Below are 22,468 nucleotides of genomic sequence, written 5' to 3' on the forward strand. Positions count from 1 at the left end.
CTTCCACTTACCTCAACAGCAGATCTGCACGAAGGCACAAGAGTTTAAAGTGAGCCATTCACTTAAGTCACACAAATTACTGCAGGTTTTGTCCAGTACAGTTACACTGTACAATGCAGTATCAGTATCACACAGGCCGAAGTGACTCGTCTTCCCACCTAGACTACCTCACACAGCCCAGTTTTACCTGTGAGGAAGTTCCAGTCAGGAAGCCGCAATTACAAAGGTGGCTAGAGAGGGAAGCTGCAATCCTAGAGGCTCAAATAAAAGTGAGCAAACCCCAATCTCCCTCGGCTCACAACTACTTTAATGCCCCCAGAAGGCACCGAGGGGATGCGCAACTCCAAGCATAGGCTCATTCTCTCTCTCTCTCACTGCCAAAGCTCAACTGCTCTGATGTTTTAGATGGTGAGAGATGCACCAATGTGGCCACCACACCGGTCAATATCGATCTGTCCAACATGAAGCAGTGAGAAGAAATTAACATGAAGTTCTCACTGTCTGTCTTTGCAAATAGCTCTCCTCTTTTCTATCAGCCCAGTTAAGCCCAACAGTACCTACCTCCACCAGCAATGGTAGCTTTAATAAGGGAATCCAACTCTTCATCCCCACGAATAGCAAGCTGCAAGTGACGAGGAGTGATACGCTTTACTTTGAGATCCTTGGAGGCATTACCTGCCAACTCCAGCACCTGACAAATTAGGAGGCTATTTTAGTAAGAGTTAGACCTGTCAAAGTTTACAAAAAAGCAAAACCTGTTGTCAGCTGGAATGTCAAATCATAAATAATCAACTCACAATGTCCCTGTCTCAAGCGCTAATGCATTTACCTTCAAAACTTCTGCAGTATGGCAGTGCTACTATCCGTATGTTACTTGTGGGAAACTGAGGCCTAGGGCGACTAACCAACTTGACCAAGGTCACAACAGGAGTTTGAGGCAGAGCGGGGACTTGAGCCCAGCAGTATAGCTGCTGGACCTTCCTTCCTCCAGCTATTTTAAAACTGGAGGCGACAGAGTCTGTCACAATCACTAGAGAGTTACTCTACTCATCAATCACCTTCACTTATTTTACATCTGGTTTTCAGCCTGAATTTCTCTAGTTACATTTTCCAGCTATGGGATTGTTTTGTCCACCAGACTGAGGAGCCCATTAACAACACTGGTTAACCAGGTGCAGGGGTTGGCAACCAAAAGAGCAAGAAAAGCCATTTTTTCCAATTGGGTTAAAAAAAAAAAAAATTCAAGGGCCGCAATGCCTGTGAAGATGAGAAGGTCCTTAATAAGCGATGTTAACTCATACTTGTTGCAACTCCTAGGTTAAGGAAAGCGCACACAGAATGATATGAAACGTGACGATCTGTGATCATGTATTTGCTATTCAGATACAAGTTGTTCAGTTTTGAGCTTTAGTTGCTCACCATTTATCAAAAATAACCAGGAAGTTGTGTTTTTTTAAAAAAAAAACATTTTGCAATTCTAGTGATAGGAGCCACAAAGAGCCAAATGCAACTCCAGAGGGGCAGGTTGCAGACCCCTACCCATGTAGAAGCTATTTATAGGCTGCAATTAGGTCAACCCTTTGCAGTCTCTTTGATAAGCTAAACAGCTGGCACTCCTTGGCTACGTCTACACTGCAGCAATCTTTCGAAAGAAATCCTTCTGGAAGATCTCTTCCAAAAGAGCTTCTTTCAAACGAATCAGAGAGGGAGCCGTGTTAGTCTGTAGCTTCGAGAACAACCAGAAGTCTTGTGGCACCTTATAGATTATGTCCACATAAACAGAAGCGGATTGAAAGAGTGGTCTGCTCTTTCAAAAGAACGGGCCAGGGACTGAAAACTCAGGTGCCATGAGGACTGCTCCTTCAAAAGAAAGAAGCCTGTGGAGTGTCTACACACGTTTTCTTGCAAGAGCAGCTTTTGAAAGAAGGCGCTCTTCCTGAAATGGGAATGGAAGAGCACGTTCCAAAAGGAGCGTTGCATTCTTTCTATTTAATTACAAAAGGACGCTTTGTGTGTGTAGATGCTCCGCTGGATATTTTGAAAGAGCCCCTTTCGAAAAATAGATGCTGCCCATGTGTCACTACAGCTTGTTTTCTAATCATTATCATAGGTCTCATCTGAACCCTAATTTACCGATGTACTTGTTGAACTGTGGACACCAGATCCGGACTCTCTATGCAGTAGCAACTGTGTCAAAGAGAGGTAAAAAACCCCTTTACTCCTACTCCAAAATCCCTCATTTTTGGATTGCTCTAGTGCTTCTAGACAGAGTTGCACTGGGAGCTCGCGTTCTACTTGTTATCCACCATGAGCCAAAAGTCTTTCACTGTTACCGCTTCCCAGGGTAGTCTCTCTCTCCATCTTGTAAGTATGGTCTCTATTCTTTGTTCACGGCACCTGCTCACTGTTGAGTGTAACTAAAAAGCCTATTCTGGACAAACAAGGTATACACTAAGGACAAACCAGCCTGTGTAAGTGGCCCTTATTCATTATAGATTTAAAAATCCACTTGTTTTACCAAGTATTCTGGGTATTTTTTCCATAAGCTACATCTAGGCCGATCTGCTTAGTCAGTTTCACTTTTGAAGTCTTCTGCAAGATCACAAGGCTGCACAAATGGGGATGCAAATTCAAAAACCCTTTAAAGTTTCTCAACAAGATGTAACAAAAATAAGACGCCAACATTTTTGGGCCTAAAGACATTTTTCAATAGTTTAGTCAATTCTTTGCACCTACAGAGTAGTAGCAGAGAGAGAGCTATGTTAGTCTGTATTCTGACAAAACAAACCAGCAGCCATGTAGCTCTTTAAAGACTAACAAAATAATTTATTAGCTGATGAGCTCTTGTGGGACAGAACCATTTCAGATCTATAGCATTTCCAGTACAGACTGACAGTTACGTAACAGGACGTCCAAAAAAACCGAAATAAAAACTGACAGATCAGATACATAGAACAGAAGGGAGGGTTATGAGATACAAGTATCTTGCCTGAGATCATTATGAATACCACAAGAAAGGAAAACAGTCTTTGTAATGCACGAGACAATAGCAATCTGTATTGAGACCAGGTGTTAATGTATCGAATGAGAGTGTGAACCCCAGTTCACATATCTCCCATTGTAATTTGCTGTTAAAGTCTCTTTGTTGTCGGATGCATATTCTCAGGTCTTTACAGAATGGCAGAACACCAGAGTAGTGCGTTAGAGATCAGCCAGCCAGAGAGGAAAACTGAATGCTTTGAAGGTCTAAATGCTGTGTGCTCTGAAAAGTAGAAGCTCAGGGATAATCATTCCTATCACATTTACAACAAAGTGAATTGCAAGCATCTTTCTTTCGGTATTTAAAACAATGCTACCGTTCAGTGTCAGAAGCTTCAGACGCTTACCACCCCACTGTCTTGAACGTATTTATTTGGGTAGCTGTTGAGAGCTACCAGGAATATATTTAGTTTCTTGTGATATTAGGCAAATTTAATTTCTGCTATCTCTCGGATCTTTTCTGGCCTGCTGACTCGACATTTGTTCTCCACAGATTCGGAAGGAAGAGCATGCGAGGCATGGGAGACTGCAGAAATAATTACATCCACCTGCCTATCCCTCTTAGTGTTAGCCACAGTGTAGTTCTGACGGTAGTCACTCAAAACCTACCTCGGCCGTGAGGTACTCAAGAATCGCAGCGCTGTATACTGCAGCAGTAGCACCAACTCGACCATGACTCGTAGTGCGAGTCTTCAAGTGTCTGTGGATACGCCCCACTGGGAACTGAAGCAGAAACACTCGTTAGCACTCCAGATCAAAATCTACGGGAAACTTGCCTAATGCTAGTGTCTGTAATAATCTGGTGTAAGAAATGTAAATGGAGTAAAAAAATTACTTGAGCAGAATACTGGATTAATCCCTACACAGATCACAAGGAAATGACGCTTTTGTTTTCAATGGAACTGGCAAATTTTACATCTTGAAATTTTCATCTACAGGGACACCTCTGAAAGCGTGTTAGTTAAATCCAGGATTAAGTTACGTGGCCTTTACATACTAGTCAGTCAAGTGTCAAATCACATCCAGAGTTTGCGTAACAACAGAGGTTGCCTTGTTAGTCTGTATTCTAACAAAACAAACCAGCAGCCACATAGAACTTTAAAGACTGGCAAAATGATTTACGAGGTGATGAGCTTTCGTGGGACGGATCTGAAGTAATAGGTCTTTCCCATGACAGCTCATCACCTAATAAATGATTTTGTTAGTCTTTAAAGGGTTTGCATAAGGTGTATGCCAAAACTTGTGTTGTAAGAAGCCAAAGCAAATCTGTACTATTAAGGAGATTACAATGTGTACAGTCAAAAACAGCAGAATAATTTATATAAACCATACAACAGAAGAGTATTCACTGACTATTGCCAGAACCGCTTACATTTACTCTACAACAAGGATGTTCCCATACAGAAAGTAAGGTTTTACAACCGAATTTTCGGTCACATGAGTGACAGCAAACTTTTAACAGTATTATGCAAGCACAGGAACTTACTGAACAGACACAGCAGACTGACTGCAGTTATACTAGTGCTGAATTTTCAAAGTAAAAGTTATCCCCATAACAACCCTATAAAGACAGGTAAGTAACAACCCTTCATATGATAAAGAGTTGTTTCTTTGAAACCAGTAACATTTTGGGGCAAGTAAGTCCAACCAACCAATCTCCTCTATTTAATTGTGATAAATACAAAAAATTCAAAATAAAAAAATGGAAGATTTAACTTGTTAGAGAGTCAGTGGCAGGAAAAAGTGTAGCTATAGAAAAAACCATAGCATTTGATTTTGCAGTTAGAAGTAGTCATACAAAATTTTACAATCAAACTAGAAACACCTTTTCCTCTCTCCCCCACAACCTGCTCCACAAAAATAACATGAGATGAATGACTGAATTCAAATTGCAATCCCTGGGGCAATACATGGTTTAGCATCACTTTACCTGCAGTCCTGCTCTTTGTGAGCGAGAAACCGCCTTTGCCTTGGCCTTTCCACTGTCCTTTCCAGCTTTGCCACCAGCCTGAACAAGAGAGTCATATCAGAATTAAGAAAGTAAGCCCATGCACAAAGCAGAAAAATCTGCACTGCTTTACTTCATCTCCATCACCACATTTGAAAATCCAAGTCTTACCTCTTCTGCTCAAACCTGGAAAATTTATTCCCCCTATCCCACAAATAAAAAAATTGCCCCCCCCCAAAAAAAACCAAATCTCTTTAAAACAAGTCACATTTGTATACAAACCGTTGGATATATGTCTCAAGAGCAACTCCCAAGTATGCTTCACTGCAAACATTCTTCAAGCATCAAGAGTGCTCGATATTAAAACACACAAGCATGAGGGCTTGATGTTTAGGTGTACCTAACTTACCAAAAAGGCAGGTGCTTAAACATATTTTCATAAAGAAGCTATAACCAAAACCATCCAATACACTGATTCCTTTCATGCCAGTTTTAAGATCTCATGACTGCTTCAGAGCCACAAATTTGAGAACACAGCCATGCTATTACAAAAGCTAATAGAAAAGCTGATAAGTTTGTTAGCAGACCACAATCTTAATTTTCTACAATGAATTTACTGATCATCTACGGGGTATTCTTACTTGAACTAGTTTGGCTGAATGAATATATTTATCTGATGATTTCAAGAAATCTAAGACCAACCCCCGCCCCAAGTCCCTCCAGTTGTTCTAGTGAACTGCAAGGCTCACCACGCAATTAAGTGGCTAAACTACCTATGGTGTAAAAGCTGGGAGGGTGAAGATGAACAGCCCACAAGGGATTACTGTAATCATCTCCTCTGAACTCCTAGGACAGGCCGCAGAATTTCCTCACGTTCTTAGGGCAGTTCATTCAGAAAAATGGCCAATCCTGATTAAACTAATCTGTGATGGACAATCCATCACAACCCTTGATCATTCCAATGATTAACTGCTCAGTTAAAAAAGGAGGACTTATTTCCAGCCTGCATTTTCCTAGCATCAGCACTCAGCCACTGAAGCACATTAGTCCTCTCTCTGATGCACTGAAAAGCTTTGTTCCCTGTGTAGTTACTTACCGGCTAATCAAGTTACCCTTTAACCTTTTCTTTGTTAAACTAAGTAGGCTGAGCTCCAGTTCACTGTAAAACCCATTTTTTTAATCCTTTAATCATTCTCATGACTCTTCCCTGACCTCTCCACAATTTGCCACCTGGAATTGTGCATAATTCTTGATATTCCCATTTAGGTATCCAAGGATCGCCTTAGCCCTTCTGGCCCCAGTACTGGATTGAAAAATGATTGTCTACTTTAGGCTGTACATCTTTTTCACAGATATTGCTTCCTATGCTACAGTCCCACCCACTTTTAAGGATGGTCTACGCCTTTTGCTCCTAGGTGTAGAATTAAATTTCGACATTAAAATGCCCATTGTTTACTTGTGCCCAGATCACAAAGCTATTTGGATCACTTGGTATTTTCATTGTTTATCACGCTGACAATTTGTTTATCATTTTCACAACGTGTGTCCTCTGTAAGCTTCATCAAGGATGTTTTTACATTTTCTTCTGTCATTAACAGAAGTGTTAATAGCACAGGGCCAAGAACCAATTTCTGCAGGACCCTACTAGAAACGCAGCTGTGCAGTGATGAATAAACCCATTTGAGAGAAGGTGCTTCATCCTCCCCCAAACGCATCCCATGTGACCAGATGTCGACTTCTTGCCAAAGTCATCCAACCCCACAGCCACTGCTGTGAACGAGGCCACTAGACAAAGCTGATTGTAGATATGCAATTCCAGCTGCAGCAACTGCATAGCTTGAATCAACTCATCTACAATCGACTTACCTGGCTGTCCTCACTGAAGGAGGTCGACAGGAGAAACTCTCCCACATTGACTTCCCTTATTCCTCCCTCAAGAGACTGAGTTGTACAGGGGTTTACTGTTGACTTTGTACGTCCCCACTAAGTGTGTGAATCAAACCCCAGCTCTACCTTGACTGGGTAGGACTGCCCTGGTAGAGAAGACATACCCCTAGATTCACATGTAGTGAAGGTGCACTGTGGCCTACTGGACAGAGAACCGGACTGGGACTCCTGACAGGAGATAAGGTTCTATTTCTACTCTTCCACTGGCCTGCTCACTGGCTATCAGCAAGACACTTCACCTCTGTGCCTGATTTTCACAAGCTGTAAACAGGACACAATGACGTTTACATCCTTTATTGTAAATGCTTCAAAACTGACAGATATTATTGTGCTGAAATTGGTTTTGATATTCCTGGCTCTTTTGGAAAACAAGTAGGCTTTGATTCACCTAATTTTCTCCTCCTCCAGTTTAAAGAACATGAAAATATTTTTGTTAGAGGGAACAATCTACCTCCACGAAGCAAACCCGCTACCAAACCATCTTCAGTTTTCAAAGAGCAGCTCAGTTAAATGAAGGTATTAATGTTAATCCTTAAAATTTAGCGTAACACCACCCATTCCCACCTCCCCAAAAAGAAAAAAAGAACACAGGTAATTAGCAAAGTGTTTTGGGACTGGTTCTATTCAATATCTTCATCAACAATTTAGATATTGGCATAGATAGTATGCTTATTGAGTCTGCAGCTCATATCAAGATGGGAGGGGTTGCAACTGCTTTGGAGGATAGGGTCAGAATTCAGAATGAACTGGACAAACTGGAGAAATAGCCTGAAGTAAACAGGATGAAGTTTAATAAGGACACATGCACAGTACTCCACTTAGGAAGAAACAATCAGCTTCATACATACAGAATGAGAAGTGACTGTCTAGGAAGGAGTACTGCAGAAAGGGACCTAGGGGTCAGAGTGGACCACAAGCTAAATCTGAATCAGTGTGATGCTGTTGCAAAGAAAGCAAACATGATTCTGGGAAGCATCAACAGGAGGGCAAGCATGAGCAAGACATGAGCAGCCATTCTTTCACTCTACTCAGTGTTGATTAAGCCTCTATTGGAGTATTGTATCCAGTTCTGGGCACCACATTTTAAGAAAGATGTGGAGAAATTGGAGAAGGCCCAGAGAAGAACAACTAGAATGAGTAAAGGTCTAGCAAACATGAGGAAGACTGAAAGAACTGGACTTGTTTAGGAGAGAGAACAGTTTTCAGGTACCTAAAAGAGGGTTACAAGGAGGAGGAAGAAAAATTGTTCTCCTTGGCCTCTGAGGATACAGCAAGAAGAAATGGTCAAACTGCAGCAAGGAAGGTTTAGATTGGCCATGAGAAAAAACTTCCTAACTGTCAGGGTGATCAAACACCGGAATAAATTTGCCTAGGGAGGCTGCGGAACTTCCATCTCTGGAGGTATTTAAGAGCAGGTTAGACAGACATCTATCACGGACAGTCTAGAAAGTGCTCAGTCCTGCTGTGAGGGCAGGAGACTGGACTCGACCTCTTAAGGTCATTTCCAGTTCTATTGTTCTGTGATTTTATCTGCCACAGCTTTCCCTGCCAATTTACCTTTTACAAAAATGTTAAATTAATATTCTCTCCCATTGCTTTCATTCTTTCCCCTATTGTTCATAGCCTTCACAATGCATTGTTAAATGCACACAAGTGATGTGGAAAAAGGGTCTCTTCCTCTTTTGCCCCTGATTACCAACTATAATAATCTCCTACTACTTGTAACATTTGTAGGTAAAAAGTTTTCAAACAGAAGTACAATTTTTAAGTTCAGTGTCCTTTCAAGTTAAAGGCTAGTCCTCCTACTTTTACTTCCTCACAAAATGCTTGTTATATTTTAAATTTCCTGTTTCCACCCAATAGTTCATTTTTTTCAGGAGGTAGAAATGTTTAAAAACACACAGGGCAGGGTCTGTGCACATTAAACTACTTGCACTGCTGCAGTTTTGACTATATCAACTTTATCTACACAAGTAAACAGTAAAGTAAAGTAAAGAGGAAAAGAGATTCAAAACATACTGATTTATTAATCCTTGGGTCCTGATAGCACATTCACGCCCCATCTTTCCTCAGAACTTTCCGTTCTGTTACTCGTTTTTCTGATGATGGCTATTTGGGATTACTGAATTCAAGACTAACCCTCTAGCCACCAGTAACATGCTTCAGGGATCCCCTGCTACAGCCACAAATGACTCTCACTCAACAGGAAGAAGAGGAAGTTTATTAATTGACAGAGACACAGCATAGTACAGAGGTGTCAGTACAGCAGCCAGAAACAGACATTCCAATCCATCTTGGGGAGGGGAGACCTGAGGTGAGCCCCGCAAGCCAGAGCCTTGGTTCCCCCAGGACCCCCTTTGTTCCTCTCCTCCAGTCCAGGCTAACTGCCTTCCAACTCCCCACACGCTAATTGCCCACCTCTAATTCCAAACCAGCTGGACTCCACCCAGCTTTGTTCAAGGACAGAGGTGTTACCTGCCAACTCAGGTTAAACCAGGAAGTCATCTCCAGCCTGCGAGCTGCTCAGCCTGTCACTCACACACATCCACCCCCCATTACATCACTCCACCCCAAAGTAGTCAAAATTAGGGCTAGGGAAACTGGGGAACCCCCCCAAACCAGGCTTTAATAAAAAGACCCCTGCGACTTTACCATGTATTGAATGCTTGTGCCCCGTAAGTAGTATGATTTCTCTGTGATCTAATCTCTTCATAAATAGATGTATTTGACATCACACATTTAAAAAAAAAAAAAAAAATCACAACTCTACTTTTCTGTGGCTATTACAACATGACCAAGGAAGGGATTTACAAGTTTCCCCACAAACTGCCAAACGCAGTTAAGACTTCCACTCACATGCGAGTCCAGTGACTGAAATAATCGTGAAGTCAACAAGCATTCGAACTAGTCCTAACTTCAGCTATCACCTTAAGTGCAAACCAACCAAAAACACATTCAAAAATGCAGCTCGAAGCTCTAGTCTGGCACCCTCAGGACCTGACCAGTGCTGAATGAGAGAATTTTCTGGACTACAGGAGGTCAATATTGTCTAGCACATTACCAACACTTCCCCTGCTTACTGGGCTCTCAGAAGACATTTAGGTGTAAATTACAGCTAAATAAACACAGAACAACACTGAAAGCCAGAGCGGTGACTAACCAAACTTTACCGGACTATGAGAAACTTGGCCACACCCATGGTAAGTGGTTATCTAGCTAAGTAAACTCATGCCAGAATACAGATATTGCCATACAAAAGAGCGCCGGACTCGAGAGGTTCAGACTGTACTAGATTACACTGAAATTGGAAAAATTGCAGCTGGCGCAGAATTTCTGCCAATACTGTACCCTATTACACAGTGGGGAAACAGCTTCACAATGAATTAAAGCAAACAGGGACATTATTTAACATATTAATTTATTCATCTAGTAATAGTCTGAAAGTGGCACTCAGGCCAGAGCACTCTCCACATCAAAGTATTGCTTGAAGTTTATGGGTAGGCTACTTGTCAAAAAGGACTAAGAAAAATAGATGTTTTCCATTCAACATTCCACTTCTGCAGGGGGAGGGAGAGCTTTCTGACCAAGACAGAGGTTAAAGTTTAAGAATCTAAGTTTCCAAGCAGACTACATTCAAGTGTCATTACCAACTTGAAATCTAGCCTACTTCACAAATTGTTAGAAGCTCTGCCCACCACTCAATTTTTTAAAATGAAAAAAAAAAAGTCACACACAGAACAATTGAAAACAATCCTCCATGTCACTTGTGTGTGCTAGTCACTTTTACGGTTTCCCTTGTATAGTTCTTTTCACAAGTGCTTTTCACACCTGTTAAAAACTTGGTGGTTTAACATTTATAAGCTGTACCTACTCCAGATGTCAGATTACTAGTCCAGTTAAGTTAAAGACTGAACAGGTTAAGATGATAAATCATGTTTGGGCCACTGTTACCATACGCTTACACTGTATGTTAGGCCAGGTCCATACCACTGGCACTTTGGCAATACAGCTATGCCATCAAAACACTCCTACTATGCATGCCACTTAAGAACATAAGAACAGCCAAAATGGGTCACAGCCACAGTCCATCAAGCCCCGTATCCTGCCTTTTGACAGTGGTCAGCGCCAATTCGTCAAAGAGCAACCAAGTAACTCATCCTGTCATTCACTCCCAGCTTCTTGCTGTCACTAGTCTGAACACACAAAACATGGGGTAGCATCCTGAGTATCTTAGCTAATACACACTGATGGACCTTGCCTCCCTGAACTTAATTAGTTTTCGTCTTCACAACAGTAAAAAAAATGACGGGTTGATTATGCATTGTGTGACGTCCTTCCTTATGTTTGCTTTAAGCCTTCTGCCTATTCATTTAGCTGTTCAACACTTAGTATTGGTGTTTTGTAAAAGGGTAAACACTTCCCCTATTCACTTTCTCCACAGCAGTTATGATTTTATACACCTTTATTTTAACCCTACCCCTTTAGTTGTCTTTTCTAAATTGACCAATCCCAATTTTGTAAAACTCTCACACAGGTGCTGTTCCGTGCCCCAAATCATTTGTGTTCCTGTTCCTCATACCTTTTCCAACTCCAACGCACCCTTTTAGAGATGGGAGGACCAGATATTTACACAATATTCAAGGTATGAATGGACCATGGATTGATATAGAAAGCATTGTAACATTTTTCTACCCCCTTCCTGGTAGCTGCTAATATTGTTAGCTTTTTTGACTGCCACTGCACAATCAACAGGTGCCTTCAGAGTCACACACAATGAGTCCAAGGTCTCTTTCTTGAATGGTAAAAGAAAATTTATATCCCATTACTTTGTATGTTTAACAAGAAGTCTTGTGGCACCTTATAGACTAACAGATATTTTGGAGCACAAGCTTTCGTGGGCAAAGACCCACTTCATCAGATGCGTGAGTGGGTGCGGGGGGTTTTCCACAGGGGTATTTAAAGAGTGGGGTCCCAGTAAAAGTAAAGAGTCCCCACTCTTTAAACACCCCTCTGAAACCACCTCCCGACTTATGCATCTGATGAAGCGGTTCTTTGCCCATGAAAGCTTATGCTCCAAAATATCTGTTAGTGTATAAGGTGCCACAGGACTTCTTGTTGTTCTCGAAGCTACAGACTAACACAGCTACCTCTCTGATATATCTCTCTGATATTTGTCTGTATAGTTGGGATGTTTTCCAATGTCCATCACTTTGCATTAATCAGCATAAAATTTTCACTGGTGTTTTGCTGCCAAGTCATCCAGTTTTGTGAGATCTCTAATTCTTTGCAGTCAGCTTTGGACTTTACCATCTTGAGTAATTCTGTATCATCTGCAAACTTTGCCCCTCTCTTTCCAGATAGTTTCTGAACATGATGGACAGCATTTGTCCCAGTACAGCTCTTTGGGAGATCCTGCTATTTACCCCTCCCCTGTCAAAACAGATCATTTAGTCCTACCCTTTGTTTTAACCAGACCCATGAGAGGGCCGTCCCTCTTACCCTATGACTGCTTCATTTGTGTAAGAAGCTTTGGTGAGAGATCTTGTCAAAGGCTTTCTGCAAGTCCAACAATATCTGCTGATCACACATGTCCACGTGCTTGCTGACACCCGCAAAAATTGTAATGAATTGGTCAGGTGATTTTCCCTGACACGCCCCCCGCCCCCCCCCCCCCAAAAAAAAAAAAAAAAAAGAAAGAAACAAACCACACTGACTCTTCCGCGAACGCCACACATTCACCTATGTGTCTGATCATTCTGTTCTTTCAGCCAATGTGCCTGGTACTGAAGTTAAGCTCACCAGCCTGTAACTGCCAGGATTGTCTCTGGAAGTTGTTTTAAAACAAAACAAAAAACAGCATTACAATAGTTATCGTCCAGTCATCTGGTACAGAGGCTGATTTAAGCAATAGGTTACAAAAACATAAGTAGTAGTCCTGCAATTTAATATCGGAGTTTCTTCAAAATTCTTGGGGTGACTATAATTCAATTCTGTTGACTTATAGTTTATTAATTTCTTCCAAAACCTCTTCAACTGACAGCTCAGTGTCGAACAGTTCCTCAGCACTGTCACCTAAAAAGAATGACTCAGGTGTGGTATCCTCTGCTGTGAAGGCTGATACAAAGAACTTATTTAGCTTTTCTGAAACAACCTGATCTTCCTTGAGTGACCGTTTAGTTTATATTGGTGAGATTATAATAGCTTCGGCCTGTACTACCTATTCCAGGCCCCACCCATAAGAGCAAAGTTATACCAACATAAGCACAATGTTGCGATTACTGCATTGACATTAGGGTATTTTGCCAGACCTGCTTTGCTAGTGAAAAATCATAACTCTTCACACCCTGACCAAAATAAATGTGTCAAAGGTTTATAGCATAGTCCTTACACTTTTTACTACAGAAGAACACAAATGCATAGAGTCAGTAATATTTTCAGAGGGCCACTGCTATCTAATCCTGACCTCTAATCATTCTTCTGTTAAAGAATGACTAAAAGAGGCCTCCTTCCAAAATAATCAGCTCTATCCCTTCAATAAAAGGCTACTGAATATAAATGGCCTAAATTAGCTATTCATATTACATGCATTTTCAGAACAGTTTACTGTCACAGATTTGCCTTACTTGCTTAAGGTTCGTTGTGAGACTTTAGTTAATATTTTGAAAACAGTTTGACACCAATTTCTCCCTCTTTCTAGAGTAGCTTAACTTCTGTTCTAGTTTTAATAAAAGTGTCAAGCTGGCAGGTTCCTATCCTCTCATTAACTTCTACCTTATTGATACATACAGCAGAGAGGTGGCCATGTTAGTCTGTATCTTTGAGGACAATAAGAACCCCTGTGGCACCTTACAGACTAACATATTTTGGAGCATAAGCTTTCGTGGGCAGACTAATCCGACAAAACAGGACTTTGCCCACAAAAACTTATGCTTCAAAATATGTTAGTCTGTAAAGTGCCACAGGACTTCTTAATGAGACATGGAACCAACTCTTGTTTCAAAAAAAACCTAGGCCATTCTGAATCCTTCCCGTGCCCGTGGATGTACTTTAGGGCACAAATAAGACACTGATCCATTTAACATGGGCTACACTTTCCATGACTTCTATGTCTTAAGTCCCATAAGTTCTCTCTCTCTCTCTCTCTGGGTGTCATCCAGAGGGATTTGTTCAGTTGGCCCCTTTAGCTGCAAGATTTAGCTCACCCACAGTAAGTGCTCAAATTGCACATGTGATTTGGAATAGACATGGGTTGGCAGGAGAGAGTGAAACCTCGCAGTTCAAGACATACAATAGATTTGGGTAATAAGATTAAGAACAGAGCAAGCTTCCAGACACAATACTTTCACTCATGTTTTGCAATTCTGAGCAGAACATTGATTTGTCTAAAAGTCTTGTTTTGTCAGTGAAGGTGCATTTAAGGAGCACAAACGAGGGGCAAACTGCCTCTGCTGTCCCTCTGAGTGCCAATACACAGCAAGGATTCAAGAGCATGGCTGACAGCGGTGCCAAAGGTATTTTAACAGTCAGGGGCCGCCCTGTCAGGACGAGTACACAACCAGGTTGCGAAGGTTGTTCGCTAGGATCAGAATCTATGCAGTAAAGTCACACCATCGATCACTTCACTGCCTGCAGAATCAAGATGACTAAGATATTGCTCCAAATTTTCTTCACTTTATCATGAGACTTAAGATTTCAAAAAGTAGTTTCTATAGAAGCAGAAGCAACAAGTTCTGGAAAATCCTACTATATGCCAGAGGTATGTAAGTGCTTGAACAAGACTTGGCTTATTTTAGTAATACATACTCTGAAACACTCCTGCATACTGGCACTTTTCTTTAGTATAGGTTGCAAGCCAAGTCTGTACCATACCCACAGCCCAGGGTAGTAAACACACAAAGATTACCACCACTGGGATAATTTAAAGTACTTAGATGATGGAATTCAAAAGGACTGATGATATTTTCCTGTTCAGGGCAGCAAAAAGACAGATATAATACTTCCACTCAGGTCTGACAATTCTGAGCAGAACAATGATTTGTCTAGGATAAATTCACAGTTCCTGTTTCATCAGTGAAGGTGTATTTCAGGAGCCCAGGATGCTTTTGGATTTAGAAATTTAAATTTTCCTTGCTATCTCAGTAGATTTGCATTAACATGTTTTATTGAAACAGCATTTCCTGGGCAGGATCAACGTTCAGCACATCTCCCCTCTCCCCCTTTTTAATTCAAGAAAAGTTGTTTGGCTTAAAAGAATTTTCGACTATAATTCTACATAACCCCCTACCTGCGCCATTACCTTCTAGCATTAAATAAAAAAGCTCAACTCTAATGTGACCATTAACTCTCACAGTGAGTCATTGGAGTGTTTTATTTCTGCTTTTATAAATTTTCAGGTGGAGGGGTCCAAGTACTAAGTGATGCTTTCATAAGCAATAGCATTCAGTCTTTCCTAATCACCATTTTAAACTTCCTTTTGATATTATTTTAGCGCTGCCATGGGTAAAGTTTGACGTACAATCAATATTTTAGTGCCTTGCTACACTATGAAGCTCTTTTACCGTACTCACAGTACATATGAAGTCCAAGGTAAATGACGAGACAAATAAACATCAGTTTTCTGAGAAATGCTGATCTGGAAAAATCAAGTGGCCACCTCAGGGAACAAAGTATTTAAAAGTCAGGTAAATCACAGTATTCTACTTACCATCATGATTATGGTACAGTAAGATAGTCCTCGGATATGCTGCTTACATTTCATTTCATCTGATATTGTTCATAACTTTGCTTGTTTAAGTGAAGCACTGCTACTATGGCATAATTTGAGGCAGCATTAAACAAAATTTGTTGATCATTTTCAAAGAACTAGATTACCTAGAAGTATAAAATTCTATGATATGCTCAAAACTTTTCTGTTATAAGAAATTGGAGTTTGAGCTTTCGTGAGCACAGACTCACTTCATCAGATGCAGCATCTGATGAAGTAAGTCTGTGCTCACGAAAGCTCATGCTCAAAACTTTTCTGTTAGTCTATAAGGTGCCACAGGACCCTTCGTTGCTGTTACAGATCCAGACTAACACGGCTACCCCCCCGATACTTAACCTTGCAAAGTGCTCCCCTTTACGGCTTACAGTTACATACCTTTGCTTTTGGTCAGGAAAAGGCAGGGCCCAAGGGAAAAAGCCTTCAAACTATAGCCTGCAGAAAGCTCCTTGGGACTATTTTGATTAATAATGAAATTGGCAATTAATTAAAAAATCAGTTCTCATGACAGATGGAAATATGACCACTTGCACTTTTAAGTCACTCTATATGCAGTCCTCCAGCTGCTACAAGCTGCTAGTTTGCTCTTGTGTCAAAGTTTGGGTATCCCAGCCATAAGCATGCAAACTCCTTCACAACCATTCATCTCAATACTCCCGTGAGGATGGAAGTACTATCCTCACTTTATGAATGTAGCATCCATTCACTCATCCATTCACTCAATTTTCAGCCAAACAGTCTGCCCTTACAATCTTGCACTCACACCTCCAGTGGCTGTACTACTTAAGGAGGTTACAGCTCTCAGGGCCAGCACTAAACTGTAATGAGAGAAGAGTGTCAGTGGAGAAGAGGGAAGATGATAACTCATTGCTCTGAGTTATCAGACCAGAACGTTCAAGTTTCATCTCCAGAAACAGCCACCTGTTTAGGTTAGTGTTAAGCAAAGATATGGTCCCTGACCCATGGACTTTACTGCCTTGGACAAAACCGTAACTCAGGCTTCCCCTACAACTTTCCTGCATGCTCCTTGAGGCTTCTGAAGTTGGGATTTGCAAAACCATTCCTCGCGTTTCAGCAGCAGCAGCCGCAGGCATGCACGGGAGCTTTACCATTGTCATCACTGGTGTAGACCTGAATTTACGGGCTGGGATGCTGGGTCACCACTGGCCACATCTGACCAGATAATATTTAGGTACTTGTCCCAGTTCAGATGAGAAGGATAGAGAGAGCCCTGGGAGCTCCCTCTCAGAAGGGTGCAAGCAACCAAGGCATTTAAATTGATTTTAAACTCCTCCATTTCCAGAAAGCAACAGAAAAGCGATGTAGCGGGAGAGGACTACTGAGCAGGGACGGGGAGGTCATGTTACCTCTGCCTACAGCACTGGCGGGACCCTTCCTAGAACAGGGCTCTAGTTCTTCATCAACGATGGGGAAACATTGCAGCGGACTGACGACGACCCTCGCCCGCAGGGCCACGTGGGGGCGGCAGGACACGCACGTGGGACCCAGCTGCGATGGGGCCCGACCGGGGCGGGATGCGCGGGGGTTGAGGGCGCGCGGTCAGCAGCAGGTGGCCGGCCGGAGCGCGCTGCGCGCGGCAGGGCGGCGGCTCCCGGGGGCACGTGCCCCGGCGACCCGGGCGCGCGCGCGCTGACTGACAGCCGAGGGCCGCAGGCCTGGCGGGCGGGGGCGCGCGCGCGCGCGCGGGAGGGAGGGACACGGGCTGTGCCTGCCGCGGGGTTGGGCGCGCTCTCGGGCAGCCGGAGGAGGGGCCGGCTCGGCTCGTCCCCCCCCCACCGCGACCCCGCCGCCGCAGTCGGGCAGCGCCGCCCCCGCTCTCCGCCCGCAGCGGGGCGGCGCCGCCCCGCCCCCCGCCTCACTCCTCACCATAGTTCCGCCGCTGCCGAGTGAGGTCCGGTCCCGATTCCGCCGCGTTGGAGCCGCCTCAGGAGCCGCGAGACAATAAACCGCCTGAGCGCGAGGAGAGAGCCTGGCCTGCCGCGGCCACTCCGAGCCAATCAGCGCGCCCCATACTAGTTTGAACCTTCCGCTCTGACCAATCCCGCTCTCGCTTCTTGTCCCCTCGGCTGGCTGGCCCCGCCCCGCGGCCCGTTTAACGGCTGTTTTTCCTTTGCACACGGCACGCATAGGCGAGGGAAGTGAGGCCGAGGGGCCTCGGCGTGGGCGGGAGGACTGGGCGAGTGACATGAAGAATGGCCAATAGGAGCAGGGTATCAGGCCTCGGGGGGCAGGGTTACAGGAGTGACTGTTTTCGCAGCCAATGGAAAGAATGTAAAGTTTCCCGCCCATTCTCTTCCCTTCCCCCCCAACTTGTTTGTTTGCGTTAGGAGAAAAAATGGAGTCGAGCGGTGCTGGGGGGAGTTCGTCCGCCTCGCCGCGCCGGGAAGCGAACCCCGTACCCGTACCCCGTCTCCGCCGCCAGGCACTACGGACCCTTCTCCCTCCTGAGGACACGCCCATCTTCCCCTCCCCGCCTTGGGGCACCTCCAAACACCTCAACCCCTTCCCCCCCCCATGGGGCACCTCCAAACGCTCCAACCCCCTCCCCCTCCCCCCATGGGGCACCTCCAAACGCCTCAACCCCCTCCCCCTGCCCCCATGGGGCACCTCCAAACGCCTCAACCCCCTCCGCCTGCCCCCATGGGGCACCTCCAAACGCTCCAACCCCCTCCCCCTCCCCCCATGGGGCACCTCCAAACACCTCAACCCCCTCCCCCTGCCCCCATGGGGCACCTCCAAACGCTCCAACCCCCTCCCCCTCCCCCCATGGGGCACCTCCAAACGCTCCAACCCCCTCCCCCCATGGGGCACCTCCAAACGCTCCAACCCCCTCCCCCCGTGGGGCACCTCCAAACGCTCCAACCCCCTTCTCCCCGGGCTGTGCACTAGGACATCACGTGCACACACCCATATCCCCCTCCCCTGCAATGGGGACCACCCCTCCATCCCAGCCAGTTCTCACGTCCCCCTCCTCTGCTCTGTGGCGGGACAACCTCCAAACACCTAATATTGACCCTTCTGCCGGGCAATGGGGACCCCTAAGAACCCCTCCCTACACCGCCATCTCCTTCCCCACCGATGGGGCACTGCTCAAGCACCCCTACCACATGATGGGGCATGCTAGCCCTTCATCGACTCCCTCTAACACTCTGCGAACCAACCCCTCCATCTACGCCACTCCTTCCCCCCACAGCAGGGCATCTGTGCACCCTCCCATACACACCCACAACTCCAATATGCTTTTCCTAATCACCCAGCGGGGCTTGCAGCCTGCAACGTGACCTTCCTCCTCCATACGCAGGCCTCACCCCATGGCCTCAGATTTGCACCAGCTCCCAATTTGGTTCCAACTACGAAAGTAGGTTTCTCACCCAGATGCAATTATTAGAGTACAACTGTAGTTAATCAGGTGTCTCTCAGAGCATGCCCCATGGCGCTGGGCACTGTATGTTGTTCTCAGCTTCTCTGGAAAGACAGTGCTGTTTGAAGGGTGGGGTAGAGCAACACCATGACATTTGCAGATTTCTTTTTACTCTTATTACTAACACTAGCAGATGTACCCAGCATTGCTCAGGTTTTTAACTGAAGTGGGTTCTGGAGGATCAGGCTGGACCACAATTCCCAGTCCCCCTGCCTGTCCTTGTTGGGGGGCCAGCCCCAGGGTGAGCTGGGGGTTTGCCCTGGCCCCAGCTCCGGGAGATGCCAAGAGGTTAAAGGGTCTGGGCCACAGTGCTGGTCCTGGCTCCAGCCTGAACTTGAGTGGGGGTTGGAGAGAGGAAGCCCGGACTGGGCTGCTGGCCTGGGCTTTCCCTAACCACAGCTTGAGTGAGCCAGGGCAGGGCTGGGTTTCCTGGACCCAGCATGTTGCAGAGGAGAAGCAATGGGGGGGCCTGTGGGGGAGCAGGAAGCTTCCCCTGTGCGGCAAAGTGGGTGGCAACTTACCCTTCCAGAGGCAGTCAGGGCAGTGAGCCCCTTCTCCACATGGGCACTGTTTTCCTGCTGCAGCTGCCCCTGGTGGCGAGTCTGAAGTATGTCACCCCTCCCTCTCCATGAGCTGGGAAAGCCTGAGATTTCAGGCATTTCCCACTTCCCCAACACAACCCACCCCAACCTTGGTTACGTTAGGGTGAGAGGAAGCTGCAGGCCAAATTTCATGGCTGTAGCTCTTCAGGTTTAAGAATAAACAGCACTGACAGACAGCCATACGCAGAAGTAGATCGTAGGATATGGGAGGCCACCTGAAGGCTTCAGCTGGAATTGGGTCCCACTGTGTCAGATGCTGTACAAACACAGTAAGAGATGATTGTCAAGTTACAAGCCTCTGCTAGTCAGAACCTGGGAGTAGGTGACATGGGCTGGACCATGTGAGGATGACCTCTTCTGCTAACTCCCTCTGGGGCATCCCTCATTGGCCAGTGTTGGAAGAGAGGCTCCTGGGCTGGAAAGAAGGTCCTTGTGCTTCTGCCTCAGGAAACTGACAGTAAATAAGACTGGCTGGGAGACACAGAGGGGAAGGGAGTTGCCCAAGGTCCGTGGCCAAGTCGGAAGCAGGACACATCTGCTGGAGCCTGGCTGGTTGTTCTACTCACTGGATCACACAACCTCCAAGTATAGTCTGTGTGCCACTCTCACCCGGAAGGGGGCTCCCATCCCCAAGGTGCCTCTTCCCCTGGCATGGCCCTCGACTCCCCCACGGATGAGTCTGCCCAATACGTGTCCATCACGCGCACAAATGGGAGCGCTCCCCCATGTGCTTCTTCCCTGAGCTCCGCTGAGATAGGGTCCCTAGGATACAGCCTGGATTGTGGGGCTGCTGAGTCCACTGAGCCCACCAGCCTGGGGCATCCCTCCCACAGCGTGATGCTGATGTCGAGCGGCAAGCAGTGGGCGTGCGCAGCTCCCTAGAGGCTGAGTTGCGTCACTGATCTTCCAGCTCCTCATGACATACCAATGGGGAGGCTTCAGCCAATTCCCCTCCAGCTCCCAGCTCTGCATCCAGGCCAGAAATGCACCATCCTAGGCCACGTTGCCACCAGTGGTTCCCAACGCTTGCGGTACCACAGCACACTTCAACCGGACAACCGCTGGCACGCTGCGCCCACTCTTCAGCTGAATCGACTGCTCACGGACCTCACGTTTACTTGCATTGACTCTGGGTGCGCTAGCTGGAGAGGTTTGTGGCGTAGCAGAGCACACAACAAGCTAAATGAGGCTCCAATGCATTCGTGTTTCAAATCCACCACCGAACACACAGCCCTGGGCAGCGAGCACAGGCACGTCGTCAAACCGCTCGACGCCCTGCGAGGGACGGTGAGTAACAGAGTAACCAGAGAAAGCAGCTCTCCTCCCCGCCAGCCCTTTGGAGGCAAGATGCGGCGTTTAAACCACGCCAGTTCCTGCCTGCCCTCCCTCCCCCTTGCCGCAGCGGGGAGTGGGGGTGAGCTTCCTGCCAGCCTGGTCAGGCCAGGAAGTAGCATTTCATTTGCCTCCTGAAGTGAACAGAGTCCTGCAGAGTCAGCTTTTCCCCTAATTAGTTCACCTGTGAAACTGTCCCCTCCACCCCCACTAGGGAAGGGAGCTGCTTTGGCCGGGCTGGCCAGCCCACCACCCGCGGCTGGAGTGCACCAGGACTCCTTCAGCCAGGCTGGAGTGCTCTTGGGCTGGGCCCACTGGAGAGAAGGGCTGATCCAGGCACATAAGAGCACCCTCTTCCTGCAGCAGGCCTGATGGGGTTGGAGCGGCCCCCTGCCCTGGGTGGGTGAGGGTCTGCTCCAGCCCCCCCACCCTAAGCGTAACCAGCAAGCCTCAGCCATTTAGGGTGAGGCTTATGGGCTAACCAGTTAATCTTCAACTTCCCTAGTGCTGTCCGCACAGGCGTGTCTGTCAGTGACTTTTGTTAGCCAAGGGCTGGTTTTTCACGTTTCCATTTGATGCACGTTTTACTGAGAAATGTGCCAGTGTAGATGAAGCTTTGCAAAGAGGTTATAAGCCCCACTGCGTAATGGTGCACTGTCCCTGACTCATAGGGCTCTGTTATGAACACTCCCCTAACCTGGCTACCCAAGTGTGAAACGCAAAGGCTGAAGTCCTAGTGTACCATGACGTGCCCTGTTAGGACTCTTGAAGCATTGTCTGCTGCAGCATGTCAGCCTTCTCAGGCTTGTCTGGAGCAGCGTGTAACAGCCGGAGCTGTTTGTTCCACGGCTGCCCCTTGTGCGAACGGGCAGTGGGACTTGATCAACAAATGACCCGACGTCTCTAGCGCCTGTGCGCGAAATCGGAACGACTGCACATCTTACCTGCTTCAGCACAAAATATAGACCAGGATTTCCCCTCCACCTGGAATAACCTGAGCTGTGCCCCTGCTTCTACCGTCTGGGGAAGGTAGAACTGAACAGCACATCATAAATTCGCTTCAGCCGTGATGCCTGTCGGCTGCTGGAGGTGCTGTGACGTGACTCTTCCCTGTGCTAAGATAAAGCGGTGGTGGTGCCATTCTTTTGCCCAGGAAAGTTCTCCACACCGCTTTGTCTCCTTGTCTGCCATCTATCCTCTGCTGCAACCTGGTGATTGACTGGGTTCCTTACGCATTAGCTTGCATGGTGACAAGTATCAGAGAGGTGGCCGTGTTAGTCTGTAGCTTTGAGAACACCAAGAACTCCTGTGGCACCTTATAGGTGAACAGATATTTTGGAGCATGACCGCCAAAATATCTGTTTGTCTATAAGGTGCCACAGGGCTTCTTGTTGTTA

General features: G+C 45.9%; 2 protein-coding genes across 3 annotated transcripts in view; one reads left to right on the forward strand and one right to left on the reverse strand.

Annotated features, from left to right (window-relative positions):
- POLM (DNA polymerase mu) overlaps nucleotides 1-3,648 on the forward strand; it is a 17,825-nt gene extending 14,177 nt beyond the window's left edge. For both annotated transcript variants that reach the window (XM_074981934.1, XM_074981935.1), the window contains 2 exons: nucleotides 2,111-2,202; nucleotides 3,533-3,648. The gene's annotated coding sequence lies outside the window, so the exon portion shown is untranslated. The remainder of the gene's footprint in view (nucleotides 1-2,110; nucleotides 2,203-3,532) is intronic.
- LOC142004344 (histone H2A.V) overlaps nucleotides 1-17,761 on the reverse strand; it is an 18,791-nt gene extending 1,030 nt beyond the window's left edge. The window contains exons 1-4 of the mRNA XM_074981939.1: nucleotides 17,583-17,761; nucleotides 4,970-5,047; nucleotides 3,649-3,762; nucleotides 562-691 (exon numbers count right to left, since the gene is read on the reverse strand). Coding sequence (XP_074838040.1) covers nucleotides 562-691; nucleotides 3,649-3,762; nucleotides 4,970-5,047; nucleotides 17,583-17,585 — 325 coding nt within the window. The 5' untranslated portion in view covers nucleotides 17,586-17,761. The remainder of the gene's footprint in view (nucleotides 1-561; nucleotides 692-3,648; nucleotides 3,763-4,969; nucleotides 5,048-17,582) is intronic.
- Nucleotides 17,762-22,468: the final 4,707 nt, after the last annotated feature.

Source organism: Carettochelys insculpta, chromosome 31 (assembly GCF_033958435.1).
Source record: "Carettochelys insculpta isolate YL-2023 chromosome 31, ASM3395843v1, whole genome shotgun sequence".
Classification (NCBI taxonomy): domain Eukaryota; kingdom Metazoa; phylum Chordata; order Testudines; family Carettochelyidae; genus Carettochelys; species Carettochelys insculpta.